Genomic DNA, 21059 nt, shown 5'->3' on the forward strand with positions numbered 1-21059 from the left:
ATAGTTCTGCCGTTTGTGCTTAGCAGATATTCACCAAACCTGAATGGCCAATAAAACCGTGGATTGTTTCTGACTTCTGTCTTTTATGACTAACTTAACAATTACAGCTCGGTAGATCCAGAGCATTTCTTCCTGCACCATCTTTTAGCATAGGACTGTTTCCGTTTCACTCGTCATATCATTTCTCTGATTGGAAACAGTACTGGATAGTTTCTCTGAAGTTGAGTTTTCTCACAGTAGCCCTCTGTTAGTTGTTTTCTGTATAAGATAATATTCTCTTTGATTTCTGATGATTCTTACTCTTGTTATTGCTCTGTTCTCAAACATGCTTTGTGTATTCCCTGACTTAAGCAAATGTGTTTAAAAGATATAAATAAATGAGATGATTTAAATACTGAAGAATTGTGTGCACATGCTTTCAAAATTGTCAAGTGATATTTTTTGGAATGTTTCTTGTACGTTTTTCTATTGCTAAAAAGTTGGGAATTACTTCAAATAATGCAGGCTGTGGCTTATAGCATATACCATCAATCAACAACCTCGTAGCTCACAGTAGGTCTATTTTAACATATTAAAACTCAATTCCCCTTAGGAGAAAATTAATGGGATTTTTACTTCCTTAACCTGACTGGAACGTCAGTTTTAAAAAAAGGTCTGCAGAAGTCATGGAAATAAGTAAAATCATATTTTTATCATGCTTTGATCTTTTGTGTTGTGTTGGGGTAAAAATCATGTCAGCGAGTATGTTGGTACAAGTCGATCCATTGAGGCTTTTAGAGGAGACATTTGTGCACTACTAAGTGAACTGTAATGCAAGCAAAAATTGCTTTAATCACTTTATCTTTATTTTTCATTAGCATTTAAAATGCATGTTAATGAAAACTTAATTTGCATTTATAAATAGCCACCCTCAATCCATTAAATGGATTTTGCAGTGACCTATTTACATTCTTCACTAATTAAAGTATTTAACAAAAACATGGGCATTTCAATACTGCATGTCAAAAAACCAAGTCAATCATCATTAAATAAATTACACACAGCGCATACAACTTACACAAAACTCTAAACAGTGTCATAAAAATCACATTCTTACAAACCAGAAACTAACATGGCTTTCTATGAATAACAAGAATCAGTCTTCTTATCAAACATGCAAACAAAAAGCACTGTATACTGTTATCAGGCCAGTTTAACTAGTCTCTCGCTGGCCTCCCAGAGTTTTTTTGCTACTCCAGAATCTCTAGCGAATGCTCTAAGCTGAGCCGGCTGGCAGTCAGTGAAATATCCTCCATTGTGCTCGAGCACCTTGTCTGATACGGCGCAGTAGACCACTGTCTGCGCCCCAGCCTCACACGAAACAAAAAACATGAACATCACCACCTGCACAAGGATCCGGAACAAAACCGAGTAATGACAGATCCAGTTACTCTGAACGTAACCTGAATGAGACAAAAGACACAAGATGAACGTCACAATAATCAGTTCACACCATCACAGGTTCTTGCTAAGTTAAAGATCACTACTATTACTGCTCAGACTTAAGCAACAGCAGAGCAACCGTTTCCACTGTTGGAAGAGTGAGAAAGCCTGCCTAGATTTTCTATCTCACCAGGGTGAACGGCGTACGCGGTCACTCCTTTCCCCTCCAGCATGCGAGCGAGCTCATGTGTGAAGTAAATGTTGGCCAGCTTGCTGCGGCAGTAGGTGAAGAATGGAAACAGGTTGTAGTTGAGATCTTGGAAGTCCAGCTTCTGGTACTTGTAGCTGGAGCAGGTGAGATTGATCACTCTGCTCGGTGAACTCTCTTTCAGCCGTGGGAGAAGGAGGTTGGTCAGTAAGAAGTGGCCAAGGTGGTTCACACCAAAGCACATGGAGAAATCATCATCTGTCCAGTCGAGGACGCTGGGCATGCCTGACGGGAGGAAAATCGGCAATATTGTGTAATATTATAATTTTAGAAGTTTGTGGATGTAAGAAACATTTATTCTTTTGTATTTTTGCTGTTTAAACTTTTTGTGGAAATCAGGATACATCTGCATTCATAAAGTTGGGGTAAATAAGATTTTTTTTTTTTTTAAATCAACTTTATTTCAACAAGGCAGTTTAAATTGATAAAAATTATAGCAAAGACATTTACAATATTCCAAAAAAATACTCTCTCTCTCTCTCTCTCTCTCTATATATATATATATATACACACTCTGCATATATTTGGAAATTATACCATATCGTTTTTTATTTTTTTACTTGCTATAGTCCTGTACTGTTAGATGTTTGATTTTTTTATTTATTTAAATTATATCAAATGTGTAACTCATTTTAATTACTTTTATGTACTTTACAAAAATTTTACTGAATCTTATTTTTTATTTCTTTATTTTACACAAATTTATTCACTGATTAATATTAACACAAAAGTAAAAATGCATTACTTTCTTTAAAAAGAAACTTTTTAAGTTTTTTGTTACTTTTTTTTACGGAGTAACAATATTGTAATGCATTACTTTTAAGAGTACTGGTAACATTTTACTTAAAGCCTTTACGTACTGTATAATGCATTATAAAGGTATTCATAAAGTGCGCTGTAATGCATTATATCTTTTCATAAATAATTATTACCAAAGTAAAAATGCAATACAATATGAAAGTGTGCTTTAATGCATTACACTTTATAAAGGTGAAGGAAGTGTAATGTATTATAACTGTTTACAAATAGTCATGAGATCATACATTGCATTATAAGGTGCATTACAAACCATAATTCATGCATTAAGACTACTTTTGTAATGTGTTATTTATAAAGGCTTTAGGTGAAGTGTTACCAAACAATGTATTCACTGACATCCCGGCCCAGGTGACTAACAGTAGCACAAAAGTAACAATGGATTACTGTCTTTAAAAAGATACAACGCAATTAGTTACTTTTTTTTTTTTTTTACAGAGTAACACAATATTGTAATGCATTACCTTTAAAAGTACTGGTAACACTTTACTTAAAGCCTTTACGTATAATGCATTATAAAGGTATTCATAAAGTGTGCTGTAATGCATTATATCTTTTCATAAATAATTATGACCAAAGTGAAAATGCAATACAATATGAAACTGTGCTTTAATGCATTATACTTTATAAAGGTGAAGGAAGTGTAATGTATTATAACTGTGTTTACAAATAGTCATGAGATTATACATTGCATTATAAGGTGCATTACAAACCATAATTCATGCATTAAGACTACTTTTGTAATGCGTCATTTATAGAGGCTTTAGGTAAAGTGTTACCAAACTAGCAATGCCTCGAGGATCCCTAGACCCAATTTTGAAAACCCCAGGTTTAGATCATCAATTGCCACCCGGATATCAATCCTCACCTGCATTATTGATCAGAATATCCAGCTGCTTCTCCTTTTGTAAGAAGATTTTGCTGAACTCTCTTATAGACCTCATGTTGGCCAGGTCCACCTCCATGTACAGCACATTCATATTGTGGCTCCTGGCTTTGATCTCTCGAACGGCTTTCCTGGCTTTCTCCTCATCCCTGCAGGCGATGATCACACGAGCTCCTCGCAAAGCCAGCAACACAGCCGTCTCCTTCCCGATCCCAGTGTTCCCACCTGAAACATACAGTGGCCATGAACGAGAATAAAAGAGAGGAGCTTTCCACTTCTCAAACACACATCAGCACTGACCTTCCTATGAAGGTTACTCCAGAACAACACAATTCAACTGATTTCACTTAAGATGATGGTTTGGCTTTTAATATGCAAGGTTATATGTATTAATGCAAATGAAAACACAATCAATCTTAATTATTTGTATGACCTGAGGCCTGTTTCATAAAATAAGTTTACCAAATAACCCATGCTTATTTTTAGTTAGTCTGATTTATTTTGGACCGAATCATCAGACAATAAGTCAGACTAACTGAAATAAAACTGGCTTATTTGTTAATTTGTTTTATAAAATAGGCCTGTAGCCATATACAAGGAAATACGTATTAATACAAATGAAAACAAGTCACTCTTCCATAGTCGGATATATGAAGCCAAATGTACTCACTTACCAGTTATAAGCACCGTTTTTCCATCTAACCTCTTCACATCCATGCAATACCTTCTCCTTTTCAGCCATTTCAATATCAAAAAGCACAAAAGTGCGGAAAATATAATGTAAAACAGGTACATGATCTGTTAGCTAAACCAGCATAAGACAAACCGAGTTCTTGAAAGAAAAACGCAACATTAAATTAAACTATTGCCGCTTTTTAGCTCACACCTTTAGCCCATTCAGATGGGAAACATAGCAGGCGATTGTTCATTTGGATTCAAATACTGTTCATTTTAAAAACGCATTGCAGCATCAAAGACTGTGTTTACAGACTGATACTGTAGCCATTAGCCACGGCACGTACGTTAGATTACTATACAGCCGCGCCGGTAGAGGCGCTCGAGGGCGCTGATCATGAATGTGACACTGTAGAGTGAGATCGTGGTTACACATGGAGCTGTGTAAACTGAGCTGACAAGTCTTGAAGCTCGCTAATATGACGATTTTAAATTTTTCCTCGGGACAAGCTGATGCTGTTCTGAAATCTGTCGCTTCAGAAGATCAAATCTCATGTGATGTCAAAGACACGCTCAGGAAGTTCTTGCAGAAGCTGACAGAAAATGCCAGGTAAACTTAGTGTGTAGAGAGGTGCGTGCAGCAACATTTTAGTGTTAACAAGTTACTGTTACATGCTGTTTTGTTATTATACTATTTAATTTTTTTTAAATGCACTTTAATTTGAGTCGGGATGAGTAGCCCTTTAAGCTTGCTTTGTATTTCTTTGTGCAAGCTCTACATTTGTGATGTTTGTGAATTATGTATGTATTGTATTCTTTATTTACTGCTATTTATATTATGTGTGTACCTTATTTTAATTATTTTTATATATTATATTGTATATTTCGTTTTCTTATCATTACTTCTGTTGTGTATGTAAACATAATCATGCCACTAATGTACTTGAAATTGAAAACTGAAAATACTACAAGCAATGTAACTTACTGTAATTACAAGAATTGCTATTTATGAAATTAGCTTTTACATATATAAATAAAATGTAATTTAACGCAGTGCATTAATTTGGACGTGTCAAGTGTCAATGAATCTAGAAAGAGAGTGAAAACTATTTTAAGAGGTTATTTCTAGTCCACGGGACTGAAAAACACCCTTCTATTGTTTGTGAATGAGAGATGGTTATTTATTGACAGGAGTGCAGGCAAACGGAGCAGGGAGCGCTCACTGGATGAGGCTTCACAGGTCCTGCAGAAGATCCCAAAAGAAGCACTTGGTTCCTTAAAGCCTGCTGCTCTTCATCAGTTTGTTCGGCTTGTTTTGGCCTTACAGTTAGAGGCAGTGACTTCTTCATCCACTTGCCGCAAATTAGACCAAGTAACTTTCACCTTTACTTCAACATTGCCATCATTTTTTGTTCATGATTGTTGGTTTCCCTTAAAACAACACCTTCTTAACTCTGTTTTACAGATGCTGCAGGTCTTAGCTGAAACAAACTACTCCATAGTCTTTGAGGAAGTTAAACAATATCTGCTGAACCTTTTGCACCAAAAACAGGTAATATGACAGTAGAAATATTAATATATGTGACCCTGGACCACAAAACCAGTCTTAAGTGTTAATTTGTTCTGAAAAGCTGAATAAATAATATTTCCATTGATGTATGGTTTATTAGGATCAGACAATATTTGGCTGAGATACAACTATTTGAGTATCTGGAATCTGAGGGTGTAAAAAAAATCGAAATATTGAGAAAATCACCTTTAAAGTTATCCAAATGAAGTTCTAAGGAATGCATATAAAAAATTAATTGTTTATATATTTATTATGGTAGGAAATGTACAAAATGTCTTCATGGAACATGATCTTTACTTAATATCCTAGTGGTTTTTGGCATAAAAGAAAAATATATTAATTTAAAAGGGGTTTAATTTTTATTTTATTATATTTTTTGGCTATTGCTAAAAATATACCCCAGCGACTTAAGACTGGTTTTATATATATATATATATATATATATATATATATATATATATATATATATATATATATATATATAAACAAATATTAGAGCATACAAATGTATTTCTGGCCATGTTTTAATTTGGATCAATTAAAAAAATTTAGGTTTATTTTATTATTTTTTTGCAGGTGTTTTCATTGAAAGATCTTCAGATAGGTGAGTGTGCATCAGTTTGCTACTACTTTACAGACATCTGTAGTCATGTCTGTTGTGTTGTAATAGTTGTGGCGTGTGTCCTTTGGCAGTCTGTATGTTCTTGGAGGACAGCACTTCGGGACGAGAGGTTCTCAAAGCAGAATGTAGGACTCTGCTTAATAAAGTCGCCGAGCTGATTCCTGCTGTTTTGTCAGATGAAGCAACCAGAAATGGGCCACTGTGCTATCAGACTGTCAAGGTGAAAATCTAGTTATTGATTAAACAACAGCTGACGTGAATCTGCATCCTCACAGCTCTTGTTGTGTTTTTCTCAGGTCTGTTTGCAGGTGTTTCAGCTGCTGCCTGGTCAGGTGACCCTGATGGTCTACAGAAAGGAAAGTGCAAATATGAGTTTGAGAGATATTTTGGAGTTCCTGATGAGCGTTATCTTGGGAGAGGTTGGTGCTCATGGTCAAAACGGTGTGTTTGGAAAAAACTCAAATGATTGTATCTAGCAGTCTAATTTTGTGTCATGTAATGGTGTTTCTCAGGTTTCCAGCAGAGATACACGGTTGTTGGCTGGCACTGCGGTTGCAATGCTGCTCACCACAGCGACAGACAGTCAGTGTGCAGCATCAGCTGCCTGGAGTCTGCTGCAAATCACCAACACAGGTCATCTACCGTTTTTAATTGCACTTAAAGGGATAGTTCACCCAAAAATGAAAATTCTGTTATTACTCACCCTCATGTCATTCCGGACCCATAAGACCTTTGTTCATCATTGGAACACAAATTAAGATATTTTTTATAAAATCTGAAAGCTTTCTGACCCTGCATAGACAGAAACACAACTACCACGTTCAAGACCCCAAAAGATAGTAAAGACATTGTTAAAATAGTCCATGCGACATCAGTGGTTCAAATGTAATTTTATGAAGCTACAAGAATATTTTTTGTGCAAAGAATTCAACAATTTTCTCACTTTCCATGCCAGGCTTCAGTGTGCGTTCACAAAAAGTATTTTCTTAGTTTTGTTACAGTACTGTTGAACCACTGATGTCACATGGACTATTTCAGGGTTTGTTTGGGTGCTGAAGATGAGCAAAGGTCTTATGGGTTTGGAACAACGTGTGTGTGTGTGTGTGTGTGTGTGTGTGTATAGTAATGCTTTATGTGTTTTAAAATGTAATTTATTCCTTTAAAGACAAAGTTTAAATTAAAATTGCATTTACTCATTTTTATTTACATTTTTTATATTTTTCTTTCTCTCTTTAACATTTTATCTGATATTCTGATTTGTTGCTGAAAAACATTTCATATTATCAGTGTTGAAAATGTTTGTGTTGCTTTTGATAAATAAAAAGCTACATTTATTTCCTTTATCTATAATGTACAATAGTTGACAGTTGCCTGTCTTTATAATATGTGTATTTTGTATGTCTCAGAACGCTGGAGACTGACGGTAGGTGAGCTCCAGGTGGACTGTCGTCCGAGACATCAGGACGGAGTGGACAGACTGGCTGTATGCAGGGGGTTGTTAACTTGCTGCAGAAAGGACATTCTTGTCAGTCACCACAGCAAACAAGGGGTACGCAAGCAGTGCATAGACTGCTTTTTCTAAGAATGATCCAAAGTGGAAAATATAATTACTTTTTTCTTTCTTTTGTTTTATCAGACTTGTCTTCTCCTGAATGGGTTGTTCCCTTTCATCTCAGCTCTCTGTGAAGAAAAGCTGGACTGTCATTACCATGTTTTTCAAGGTAAAAGCTATCTATCCTCATGCGTCGTTCTGCAGATTGCTGGGTCTGTGCATGACTGCGGTGACTAAAGTTGTATGCATATGTGTTTTGTAGTGTTTACTATTTGGCTGAAGAAGCTGAGAGAGTGCCTCAGTGAGGTTTGGGAAGTTACTGGTGCTCCTTTAGATTCAGACCTCCAGCAGCACCTCACACAAATCATCTGGAGCAATGCAGAGAGCCCGGTAAGCCAGAATACAGGCTAGAATATAAAGAATATACTTTATGTATATACTAAAGGTATATGGGTTTGACCTGTACTCATACTGTAAGAAAATGTTTTGTACCTGCACCACCTGTACTTTCTTGTACTTTCTTGTAGTTGGGTGGTGTTGCAGAGGTGGCATGCAGTGCTTTCTGTCTGTTTATGGAGATCTATGACAAGGATTGTCTGCACTTTGAGAAGACCGATAAAAGACTTTATGTGGAATTATTGAACAGAATATCAGAACTGCCTTGGGAATCCAAAGCAAAGTATTTACCGCTTACTGCAATTCTGCCATATGCAGGAACAGACAAGGTAAGAAGAGTGACCAGACACCCTTGTACTGTACTTTCTATCTCCTTTTTTTGTTTTTTGTTTTTGTTTTATGTATTAATACTATAAATGTTATAGTTACTATGTTATTAGTAATAATACAATATGAATATTATCAATAATATTGTATGCATAACTAATGAATACATTTATTGTTTGAAGAATTTTATCAAGAATTCTAAGAATGTATATTAATATAAATTATAGCATATATTTTATTTAATATAAATGTAAAAATAAAAGCAATAATTTAAAACGATAAAATAGTTGAATAGTTGAATTTTTATGTAAATACTACATGATTTGGAAATCAAGAAAGCTTTATTTTAGCTTTTTGAGAATCTTATTAGCATCAGTTCATTATAAAAGTCATTTTAAATAAATTTAAAATAAAATATAGTTTCTCCTCTTAAAAGGTTTTGGAACTGTATCCAGCTCTTCCTTCTCACATCCTAAAGTGCCTCTCCACCAATCATCTTTCCCCATACGCCTCAGAAGTCTACAAATCCCTGCTTCAGGAACAGAAACACGAGCTTATTATAAATGCATCCCAAGAAGCTCCACCCACTGAACAAGACTCAGCCAATCAATGGGCTCGACGGTGGCAACCAGTCGTTCTGGAGGCTTTGACTTCAGAATTAACTCTTCTTCAGTATAACGCCTCCAGCCATCTTCTGCCCTCAACACTACGAATATTTCCAGGTGCTGTTAACAATCTGTTGTCAGCTCTGGACCCCGCGGTTCCCGGACACCTTCACGCATGGGCCTGTGTCATGAGCGCCCACCGGGCCACAAGTGGACGTTCCCCTTGGAGCGTGGACAGCCCCCATGCTCTTAAGACTCTCCATATTGCCCTCTCCTCTTTGGATGACAGCATCCGGCTTGCAGCTCTGAACCTCCTCTGCTGCAGTCCAAAGACCAAAGAAGCCCCATCACAAGTGGAGTATTGCGCTCTGAGAGACTTCCTCCCGCTCAATCTCAACAGCGACTCGTCACCTTTCCGCCAGCACCTTCAGGCAGCACTAAGAAAGTTCTTGGTGAGAATAAGAGACAGTTGCATGGCAAGCATCAAAGGCCATAATGGTAAAAAAGGGCTCACGGAGAAAGAGGAGGCGGAGCTTAAACAAGGAGTCGGTGAGGATGAAAATGCATGTCATGAAGCAGGGGTTCCCATACATTGATTTATTTGTATTAATATCAACACTGACCGCCACAAATAGATTTTCCAAAAGCATTGCACTTTCAAAATCAAAACGCGGCACGAGTGTTTTTATATAAATGTATCTTTTTTTGGAGGGAACAGATTGTCTTATGAAAAGGTTTGATGTAATTTTTCCTATGAAGCCTGATAAAGTAGCATTCAAGAGCGCAGCACTCTTTAGATTTCAGCCATTAACGGGGAAACTGCTGTTTCTGCCGCTCTTAAAGCACCTCCTGCTGGCAGACAATGAATTTGCACTTTCAATATGCCAGTTTTTTGTTTTATATTTACATTATATACATATATATTTCCCCAGGGGAAGTGATGACACACATAGTGTAAGTCTGTGAAAAACACAGATAAGTGTATTAATAATAATCCACATTATTGTAACATTTTAATATATGAAGCATTTTAATCTGTAGAACATACTAAAATGGCTTTATTGGTAAGATCATGTGGGGTTTTTTCATGATATCTTCCCTCAGAGTTTGTTGACTGGCTCTTCCAGCTGTCATTGGTCTATTTGACTCCTGACAGCAGTTACCAGAGGAAGAAAACTGTTCTGCTCCTGCTGTCTGCAGTGCTGGAAACATGTACAGACACCTGGAGTCCTGACAGAAAGAAGGGACAACCGCCTGGTAATAAAACAACACTTACAAAAGCATGCCACGGTTATGTTTTTCGGGCATGCACTGTGGTTGTCACATAGTATCCTTTGAAGTACCTTGGAATATATAATGAATTGTCGATTTTTTTTATCTTTAACTTCATATTGATTATTTTATGTTCCTTGCTAAATATAATAAAATGATAGCAGAGATTTTTTTTTTGTTGTTGTTTTTTTTTGTAGCCAATATGTCTACTCTTATAAACTGGGCTAAAGAGAGAGGAAAGTGGGATTTCTTCTCAAAGTCAAAGATGCTTGTTCTGATTGGCTGTTTGGAGGATTCAACCAATGAGGTAAAACTAAATGAATAGACAATACTGTTCAAAAGCGTGGGGTCAGTAAGAATTGTTTAAAGAAACTGATACTTTTATTCACCAAGAATGAATTCAAAGGTGGTTGTAAAGACATTTAATAAGAAAATTGTATCAAGAAAGATTTCTTGAGCACCAGAACAGCATATTAGAATGATTTCTGAAGGGTCATGTGACACTGAAGACTGGAGTACTGGCCATAATGCCGTCACCGGCAGCCTTGGTTAGCATTAGAGCATTCTTAAAAAATAACATTAAGATATTACCAACCCCAGACTTTTGAACTGAAGTATATGCTCTGTTGAACCCTTGCCCCAATTGTCTGTAATGTGATGTATTTGCTTGGCACATGTAATCCCTGTGCTGTAGATCCGAGAACTGTCTGCAGAGCTACTTCTCCGATTTTTCCCCTCGTCTCTCCCGGAAGATGTCACAGCTGTGCTGTTGAGGAGGACAGAACGGCTGCTTCACAGCCCACGGGTTCAGGAAGCCCAGATGGGAGCACTGATGATCAAACTTCTCCTGCACAAGTGAGCAAACATTTAGACTTGAAGTATGAAAGGATACACATACACAACACTGCTTTTGAAAAGTTTGATGTTTGATATTACAGTAAGAACAATTATATTATCAAATATAATTGCAATATCAAATAACGGTTTTCTATTTTGCTATATATTTTAAAATGTAATATATTCCTGTGATGTGAATTTTCATGTAAACTTTGGATTCTTTGATAAATAGAAAGTTCAAACACACAGCATTTATTTAAAACAGTCTTTCTCTTTAGTCACTTTTGTCTCATTTGATCAATCTAATCCTCGATGCATTAAAGTTTTAATTTCTTTCATTAAACCCAAAAAATTGGGGGGTAATTTAATTTGAGTTTATTTAAAATGTTTTTTTACGAGAACAATATTTTCTGTATGTTTAATATTTATTATTAGACTTGGTGTGTGTGTGTGTGTGTGTGTGTGCATTTCTGATTCATAGGGTGGATGGGGCATTTGAACATGGGGAGAAACAGTCAGTTAAATTGATCATGTTTCTCCTCACCAAACTGGAGCACCATTATCTCACTGCCAGGAATGACATGCTGCTTGCAGCTCGTACAGCGCCGATTCATGGTATAAAACTGAGTTTATAGATCTTGCTACAGTTGTTTACCACTAAGTGGAGGTTTCAAAACTAATATCTGAAAATACCTTGCAATAATCCACAAATGGGAGTGTGTTTCATTATTCAGGTGTTGTAAGTGCTCTGCAGAAGGGCTTGCTGGAGGTGCCAGGGGTCCTAGTGGAGACCGTAACCCACAGTGTTGCAGGAGACATTGTGTCTTTGGTAGAAAAGCTCACTCTACTACTGTTAGGTGTGCTGTATGGGGACCAGGACACACAGGAGAAAGGTACACCGAAACGGCAGATGTGAACAATATGTCTGAAGAGCTTCTCTTATAAGAATATACTTTTCTATTTGTCACAGATGTGCCGCCATCATTCTGTGACATGGGGAATGCAATCAGTTCTCTGATTGGACTTGATGAGGATGGAGAGGAGAATGTGCTGCTCTCTGAGGAACATAGTCTAGTGCTGACATGCTGCTGGGTTTCTTTGAAGGTAGAGCTGCTAGAAGGATGACAGAACATCAGCCTACATTTTAAGCTGTGGTTTACAAAAAGTGTCATGTATGACTGAGACATGGATGATCTACTTTTCTGGTAGGAAATAGGTATTTTTCTGGGCTCTCTGGTGGAGAGAATCCTGTCGCTGCACTGTAAAGAACTGACTTTGAGTGTGGAAGAACTCAGGAAGGCTTCCAAAGTATTTAAAGACATCATTCTGAAATGTAGACACTGGGTGAGACAGATTTGCCTTTTTTACTTTACCCCTCCACTTTGTTTCAGAGTAACATCTTATATTTGTGGTCCTGCTCTCTCTTTTTCTCTCATCTTCATTAGGGGGCAGTAGAGGGCTGCTGTATTGGCTTTACTAAGTTCTGCAGGGCTCTACTGAGCAGCTCGGATCCGGAGATCAGAGAGATCCCACCTCTCATATTAAAACAGGTAGAGTAGAGTAGAGTAGAGTAAAGAACTAGAGATTCATGGGATTCTAGTAAAAATGTCAATTCCGAGTTAAATGACCTGTGTTTCTTTAAAGGGAAAGACTATAACTCTGTCATTAATCACTTGTGTTATTCCGAACCTGTGAGACCTTTGTTAATCTTCAGAACACAGATTAGGATATTTCTAATGAAATCCGAGAGCTTTCTGACCCTGCATAGACAGCAATGTTTGACATTGTTAAAAAAGTCCATGTGGCATCAGTAATTCAGCCATTATTTTACAAAGCCACGAGAATATTTTTTGTGTGCAAAGAAAACAAATATAAGAAGAGAAGTGCAAAAATGTTGTGAAACTGTTTATTGAAATCTGACACGGAAGAGAAGAAATTGTTGAATAAAGTTGATATTTTTGTGTTCTTCTCATAGCTTCATAAAATTACGGTTGAACCACTGATGTCACATGGACTGTTTTAACCGTGTCTTTACTATGTTTCTGAGCCTTGAACATGGTAGGCCCATTGCTGTCTGTGTAGAGTCAGAAAGCTCTCGGATTTCATTAAAAAATACCTTAATTTGTGTTCCAAAGATGAATGAAGGGCTACATGAGGGTGAGTAATTTTATAGAATCAAAATTGTTGAGTGAACTATCCCTTTAAGTAGCCATTTAAATAATTTTTTATTAACCTTTTATTAAAAAAAAATCATAAAATGCTCTTTTTCTCTCCCTCTAGGGCCTTTCTGTTCTCCAGTCGCCCCGTAGTACTTCAGTTACGAGGCGTGCTGCCGGTCTGCCCATGCTGATTTTGGGTGTCTTAGCTGCTGAGGACTCTAGCAAGACTCGCCCACTTTTGGCACAAACCATTAACACCCTACAGGACACAGCCAAAGCACCTCTTCCCCAGGACTGGGACCAAACTCTCGATTTACCACAGGTAGAGTCAATGATCTACCTAATAAATAAATCTACAGTTTTGTTGGATCAAATGTATGTTAAAGTAGCTATGTTCGTAAAAGATGTCTGTTCACTGATCTCTCACAGGTGTGTGCCGTTCACACCCTTCAAGCTCTGGTGAAGGGCTCCAGTCTGGGTGTAGCTGTTCTCCAGTACACCCCTGTGGTGGCCATTCTGTCTCTCACACTCCTCAGCTCACCGTGCTGGGCTATGAGGAACGCAGCCCTGCAGCTCTACAGTATGAACCGGTCACGCTCACAATTATTCTGATTTCAGCCCTTGTGAATTAGTCACGAATCTGACTTTTGACTTCTCGTAGGTTCTCTGTGCACAAGAATGTTGGGTCAGCAGCCTAGCGGTGAAGAGGGCTCTGCTCATTCCGGGATGTCTTCTCCTTCCTTCTTTAACCTCTACCCAGCCCTACAGCCCTTCCTCCAGGGGGCGCTGGAAAGCGCAGCTACAGACCTTCATGATGCCACCCTTCTCCTGCACCCTTCCCTCTACCCTGTCCTCACCCTGCTCGCCAAACTGCAGCCTGGTGCTGAGGAACAGACACGGTATGATGTGTGCATACATCCAAATATATGAACGTAAATATATTATATTCTATATTACATTACATAGTATTTTATTATATTAATTATATATCCACAATTTTGTATAATGTTATGGTTATATTTAATATAACATTACATTATATATACATAACATTGTATTGTGTTCCGTGTTTAAATTTTATATAATATAAAAATATATTATTTTAAAAAAAAAATGTAATTATTTTAATATTAATATTGTGTTGTATTATTACATTTTGTTATTGTGTTGTGTTGTGTTGTATTAATTTCAAGATTTGAATATAATTAGAAGTTTAATACCATATAATATGTAATATAATGTATATTTAGATTTTTATTTTTAAATCATATAATAGTATGCTATATGATTATACGATATATATAAAACAGTGGATTTATTAAAATCTGGCTATTATACTATAGTATAGTATAGTATAGTACAGTATAGTATAAAGTGCTGTCAAATGATTAATCGGATCCAAAATAAAGGTTTTTGTTTACATAATATATGAATTGTGTACTGTGTATATTTATGTATATATTTAAACAAGTTATGTTTATTTTAAATATATTTATATATATTATAAATTATATGAATATAAATATATACATTTAAATATTTTCAAAATATACTGAAAGTGAGTGTATTTATATATATATATATATATATATATATATATATATATATACACACACACACACACAGTACACACACATTATGTAAAACTTTTATTTCAGATGTGATTAATCGTTTGACAGCACTTTGGTTCTCATTTAGCGCATCAACAAATCTGCTTGAAGGGTGCCAAAATGCATTTGAGGCTGTATCTCTGCAAAGCTTTGACATATTTGCACCAAACTTTGTATGTGTCATCGACACCTCACACTGACCGTTCCAAACTAATTTGGTAACAGCACCACCTATTGGTTACACGTGATAAGCCAATAAATCCTATTACTAGTTGTTGTGTTGATTGTTTTCAAGCCATTTTGCCTAAAATAATCTTAAAACTGTCTTAATTACTCATTCCTGCCGTTCGTCTGAAGCTTGCTTCTGTAGTGCTTGGCCCCGTTATTGCTGCTTGCAGCTATATTATTATATTGTATTTAGTCAAATTTGAATACCCAAAATTGTATATTATAAAATCATATGATTTTGATATTATACAAATAGATTTTTATTACTCTGGATATTCGAATCTGTCAAATGACTTTTCCCCTTAGTAATGATGACTAATGTTCACTTGTTTGATGTCTTTGTGTTTTCTTCAGGGCTCTGCGGGAGTTCCTGCCTCCGCTCTTCCTCCTCGCTGCCAGCCCAGTCTATGGCGTACGAGTGATGTCATCAAGAGCCCTAGTTGCTATGATACCACCGAGTGAATATCTGGCAACTGTCCTGCAATCGGTGGAGAAGCTGCCGGCGTCACCGGACGTTGTGTGCTGTCACAACAGACTGCATGGCCAACTCCTACAGATAGGAGCCATACTGGCACGGGCACTCAAAACTAGCATGTAGTGTATCTCATGAAGGAAATGCCACTTTTTGTGTTTCGCTGCAGCAGTCATACTCCGTTATCAAATTGCAATCTGTCTCTTTGTTTAGCAGTCGGTCGTCTCTCAGTGAGGTTGTGAGTGAGTTTGAGTCCAGACTGTGGATGGCATCTGTGAGGCAGCGGTGTCCGCTGGTGCGGCTGTCGTATGTGGATATAGTGAGTCTGATAAGAGGCCACTGCTCCAGTGCTTTCCTCACTCAGCTCTCTTCTCAACTGCTGCAGGACATTCACAGGACTCCAAACATACTAGAGGTGCTGACTCCTGTCCTTTTGAGTGTGCGGTCAGGAACATACACAGTGAGAGATGTGCTGATTGTGAATGTTTTGTGCACTTTAGGTTGGCTCTGCTTCTTTCCACCAAAGTGCAGTGAACTTCCTGTGTGGGGATCCTGAGTGGGCGTGTCAGGTGTGGCAACATCTGGCCAATGGCAGTGCAGTAGTACGTCTCTCATTGGTCAAGTCTGCAACAGAGGGGCGTGGCTGGAGAGGAACTGTCCTACAGCGGGTTATGGAGGAAGCGCTGCAGGTGAGAATATTACTATAGCACTTCACTTTTGCCTCCGTATTTGGTCAGTTGATTTAGTTGCCATTATTGCATTATGACACTTTAATGCAAAGATCCAGTAATTATACTGAGATAAACTAAACAGCGTTTCATGTTTATATAAGTTGCATTCGCTGTACCATTTAAAGGTTTGAGGGCTATATGGTTTGTTTTTGTTTTTTTTAAGCACCAAACCATTTGTGTTGAGCCATTGAGGTTGACTCATGTTTTTGTGTCTTGTTTTATCAAGACACGGTCCAGTGGCCAGAAACATCCATCTAGCTTAATTGTACATAACGTGATCTAGATGGACATTTTTGGGCGCTGCATCATACCTTGCTGCTAATAAAAGGTGTTCTGTTTAAAATGTATCAAAAAAAAAAAAAAAAAGCAGCATCTTGAGACTTTTTGTTAATGGGTGCTCCATCTGCTTCTGTTTATTGCCACTTTACTCATTCAGTGCTGCTCAGGCATGAAAACATGCATTTATTTCATTTTTTTGTTTTTTACAATTAATTGTCTTGATTTAACGTATTAAAATTACAAGTGTTTCTAGATCTACTGTTAAAGCTTCACTTTTCACAAATATCATCGGCTGCTAATTTGAGTCGTTCGCTAATGTCAACCAAATACAACTGAAGGAAATTAAAACAATCAAGATCCATTTTATACATTGCCCTGAAATCAGCCTTTAGATCTTGTTACGCTCTTCGTGTTGTAATGTGAGGGCACGGGGGGGCGTGTTAGTCATTGTATTCAGTAATCTTTACAAACACACTGAGTTTGTACTCGGCCAGGATTTCCGCCCAGCCCTCGTGTGAGGTCAGAGAAACACCAAACTGCTCTACAGGTCATGAGAAATTAAATATACCACAATCTTATAATGCTTTTAAATTCCTTCTCATAAGAACTAAAAGATCATGATTGCAAGAATAATATATGGGAAGGATCTATTCCAATAACAGTGTCTATCATCTGCAGGCCAACCTGAAGAACGCGCTGTTAGACCAGAACGTGGAGTACAGAGGAGCATTCTTGAGCGCATTAGTTGAGGTTATGACCCCTGAGGAAGACAGTCTTGCTCTGCCCCGTCCCTGTCCTTCAGGGTTTGGGGAGACATGGCTGCAGGAGTGTGTGGAGGTTCTGTTCGCTGATCTGGAGTCAGATAGAGGAGGACCCGAGCTGATCTCCACGGCTCTGTGTGCAGTCAGCCTGCTCCTTTGTCACAGGTAAACTCACCTGTCATGCAGCCAAAACTTGATGTTATTAGATATTCTCCATGTTCTTTATATTTGCTTGTATTTCATATTTTCTGTGAACTGTGAAACTGTATTTCTATATTTTTCAACATGTTTTTATGAATAAAAGGATTTAATGCATCCTTGTTGAATAAAACTATCAATTTCTTAAAAAAAATCTAATAAAATATCTAAAGCAGGTGCCGTGTCTGACAGTGTTTTCTAAAGATAGTAGACCTCCAGAATCAATTCACAGTCAGGGCCCGGCTCAAATCAGTCCTAGATTCCTCCCTTTTTTTTCTTTTTTTATTGCACTTAGAGATACAACACATTATGCAAATTAAATGAGTTGTGTGTGCTGTTTTATGTCAACTAACTGATGTTTCTGAGAAATCGTAAAGTCTTGAGATATGGTTCTGGATTTGCTCTTAACTCTGTTTGCCTGTCTGTTCTCTCAGTGTGGACTCGTCTCTGCTCCAGCGCTGGTGTAAGTTATTAGAGAAACACAGATGTCCTGAAGCTCCTGAGGCCCTCAGAGCAGCATGTGCACAGGCTCTGTGTCTGTGCGGCGTCCACGTAGTGACCAGGAGCCTGACAGAAGACCTCATGCTCAAAGAGCTCAGTACCAGGTAAAATAAAGAGGAGTGGTTTGATAACTCAATGAGTTTGGACAGGGAAGGACTAGAAACAAAAATTCGTAATGCACTGTCAGGATGTTTTTCTGTCTGGTGGGTTAGATTCTTCATCTGGTTCAGGCTATGTTTTGCTGTTTATTATTTGATGATTATCATGCAGGAAGTATTTGATGTGTAACTAAATTTCCATTCCTCTAAATTTCCAAGGTTGATCAGCACAGGTATCTACCTGCTTCAGGATGAGAGTCCACAGGTCAGAGCCAAGGCAGCTGTCTTTGCATCTCTGCTCCGCTGTTCTGTCCGACGGCCGGAAGAGCCACAGAAATGCTTCTACATGCAGGCGAACTTGGCTTTGCACTCGCTGCTCGACCTGCTCTTAGAAGAATTCTGGGACGCAAGCTGTGCTTTGGAGGCCTTAGTGTGCCACTTACCTGACTGTGATCTGAATGCTGCACTGAAGGAGGCCAAAGAGACACAGTACGTCAATCCACATACAGTAATAACAATCGTTAACTTGTTTTTTTTGTGCATATTATTATAGAAATAAAAAGTCAATTATTTGAACACTGTGCAACATTTTATATGTTATATGTTATCATAGTTTTATTTTAAGATGACATTCAGTTTTAGAGTTTCAAAATTTTGCTCCGCATGGATGCATTAAATGTAATCAGAAATGCTGTAATTAACAATTATTTTAATTATATTATTATTTAACGTGTTGTATTATCAGAATGATTTCTTAAAGATCATGTGACACTGTTACTGAAATTTCAGTGCCAATACAGGAATAAATTACATTTTTAATTATTGGATAGCTTCTATTTCAATATTTTTTTCACAGTATTGTTGTTTTTACTGTATTTTTAATAAAGTAAATGCAGCCTTGGTGAGCAAAAGAGACTTCTTTCAAAAACATTTTTAAAATGTTACCGAAGCTTTTGAATGTTCATGTAGATTTTAAAAATCGTATATAGGCTTTAATCTTTATATCTTTTCTTATATTTTAGATAAACAGAAACACATGCAAGCATCCTGTTGTCTTCTGTCTCTCACATTGTTTTCTTGTTTCGGTCAGATGTCGCAGTCTGTATGAGCGAGATGAAGCAAATGTGTTTGCAGAGCCATCTGTGATCTCAGAGTGCCTATTGCCATACCTATTGAATCTGGTTAAACATTACCCAAAATCCTCCACTCTCGCCAAGAACCTGGAGAGCTGGGCCCAAAACAGTGCTGCCATTGTCAAAGAGAATCTCACAATTTGTATGCAGCTACAGTTAGGTATATAAGATCTCCATTTTTCTTTATTGTCACGTTAATTATAACTAATTAAATTCCTGATGATCCTTTATAATTGAATCAAAAACCTTATAATTAACATAAACTGTAATATATTTATTATAGTTTGCATGCAGTTGTTGTATGTTGATGTGCCAATTATGTCATTATATCTCTCATTTGTTGTCTAGGTGATATCCTGAATCCTGATTCGCTGAGTTTTCTAATTGAACCCCGTTTCCATGGCGCTCTTTCAGGCCTGTTCACTCGGGCGATTGTACTACTCCAGCTGTGCAAGGAGTGTGATTCCCTACGACCCCTACTTGACCCTTTGAGTTCATCTAAAAACCTTCAGGACATTCATAGACAGTTTGTCCTAAATGGACTCTTCCTTCCTCAGGTCTTCATTGATGCAGTGAACACAGATTAATCCAGGCCTGTCACAGATCAGGCATGCATTATTGCTGTTACAGGCTCTTCATCGTCAAATTGAGTGGAAACTATTCGAAAGGAAGAATACCAGTCCTTTGTTGTGGAGCAACAGCTCTGTGAGTGTAGCACATCTAAATCTGAAACGGCTGAAAGATGCCATTGTTTCTTGATGGGTGGTGATTTCTGAAGTAGTGCGCACTGCAAGCGGGGACAAACAGACTGAGGCGTCACAAGGACTCAGCATGCATGCATATATTTTTAGACAAATCTCACTTTGGAACCGAAGGAGATTCATGCTTGTCTATTGATGCATTTTTTACATTCATTAAATAAAAACTGAATAACTTGTAGAATCTTTGGGCTAACCCTGATCTGTTATACCAGAAACAAATGTTGAAAATGAGGTGCTGCTTTTTAACAGCCAATCTCTGCGATGTCAGAAGCTCGTTGGGTTTATGTGGAGTGGGGGCTCATGGTTCGCTGTCATAACACTTCACAAAAGCCCAAACCGGTTTGAGCCGCCTCATACCAACCTCAAAGCATCTTCTGATACACACACAGCAGCCGCAATTAACTCTCTTTTCCTGTGATTCATTCTGTCTTGATCCTTTCTTTTATATATACAGTATTTTTTTTTTATCATTTTATCCTTTTTCTTTCTCACTCTGTAGCCTATTCTCATCCTCCTTGTGTCTTTGCATAAGCCACTTCTACTCAGGTTTCCACTGCGGGGGTAAATGCATCAAACAGTGATGTAATGGCTTTTGCGGCAACAGTAGAGCTGCCCTATGATAACAGCAGGGGAATAGGGTCTGCTTCATGCCACATTAGAGGCTGTCCTCCCAGGTTAAGTGCCCTCAGCACAGGGCTACAGTAGTTCATGATTCATGGTTGGAATATGTCCTCAGTTGCTGTGCAACGCTCCTGCGTGTCACGGGACAGTGTTAGGGACGCAGATGGGTATCCCAGTAGCCATCAGTGGAGCAGATGGTCTGAGTTTACAGCAGCATGTTTCTCTATGAATGCTGCAATTTTGTTTCAAATTACATATT

General features: G+C 37.7%; 2 protein-coding genes across 2 annotated transcripts; one reads left to right on the forward strand and one right to left on the reverse strand.

Annotated features, from left to right (window-relative positions):
- Positions 1-823: 823 nt before the first annotated feature.
- Positions 824-4672, reverse strand: LOC113048879 (retinol dehydrogenase 11-like). The gene is made up of 4 exons (XM_026210835.1): positions 4067-4672; positions 3375-3617; positions 1613-1915; positions 824-1442 (listed from the first exon to the last, which is right to left on the reverse strand). The coding sequence occupies exons 1-4, from the start codon at positions 4185-4187 to the stop codon at positions 1183-1185; spliced, it is 927 nt and encodes a 308-aa protein (XP_026066620.1). The 5' UTR covers positions 4188-4672; the 3' UTR covers positions 824-1182.
- Positions 4547-20412, forward strand: LOC113049921 (thyroid adenoma-associated protein homolog). The gene is made up of 31 exons (XM_026212669.1): positions 4547-4677; positions 5259-5439; positions 5533-5619; positions 6214-6241; positions 6331-6479; positions 6556-6678; positions 6772-6892; positions 7666-7808; positions 7896-7980; positions 8074-8201; positions 8339-8536; positions 8971-9688; positions 10244-10396; positions 10609-10718; positions 11106-11266; positions 11730-11863; positions 11983-12141; positions 12219-12352; positions 12458-12592; positions 12694-12798; positions 13529-13729; positions 13837-13987; positions 14069-14306; positions 15600-15839; positions 15931-16132; positions 16218-16406; positions 17406-17653; positions 18121-18291; positions 18505-18774; positions 19376-19578; positions 19767-20412. The coding sequence occupies exons 1-31, from the start codon at positions 4547-4549 to the stop codon at positions 20003-20005; spliced, it is 5535 nt and encodes a 1844-aa protein (XP_026068454.1). The 3' UTR covers positions 20006-20412.
- The last annotated feature ends 647 nt before the right edge of the window (positions 20413-21059 follow it).

This window comes from Carassius auratus, chromosome 30 (genome assembly GCF_003368295.1).
Source record: "Carassius auratus strain Wakin chromosome 30, ASM336829v1, whole genome shotgun sequence".
Classification (NCBI taxonomy): domain Eukaryota; kingdom Metazoa; phylum Chordata; class Actinopteri; order Cypriniformes; family Cyprinidae; genus Carassius; species Carassius auratus.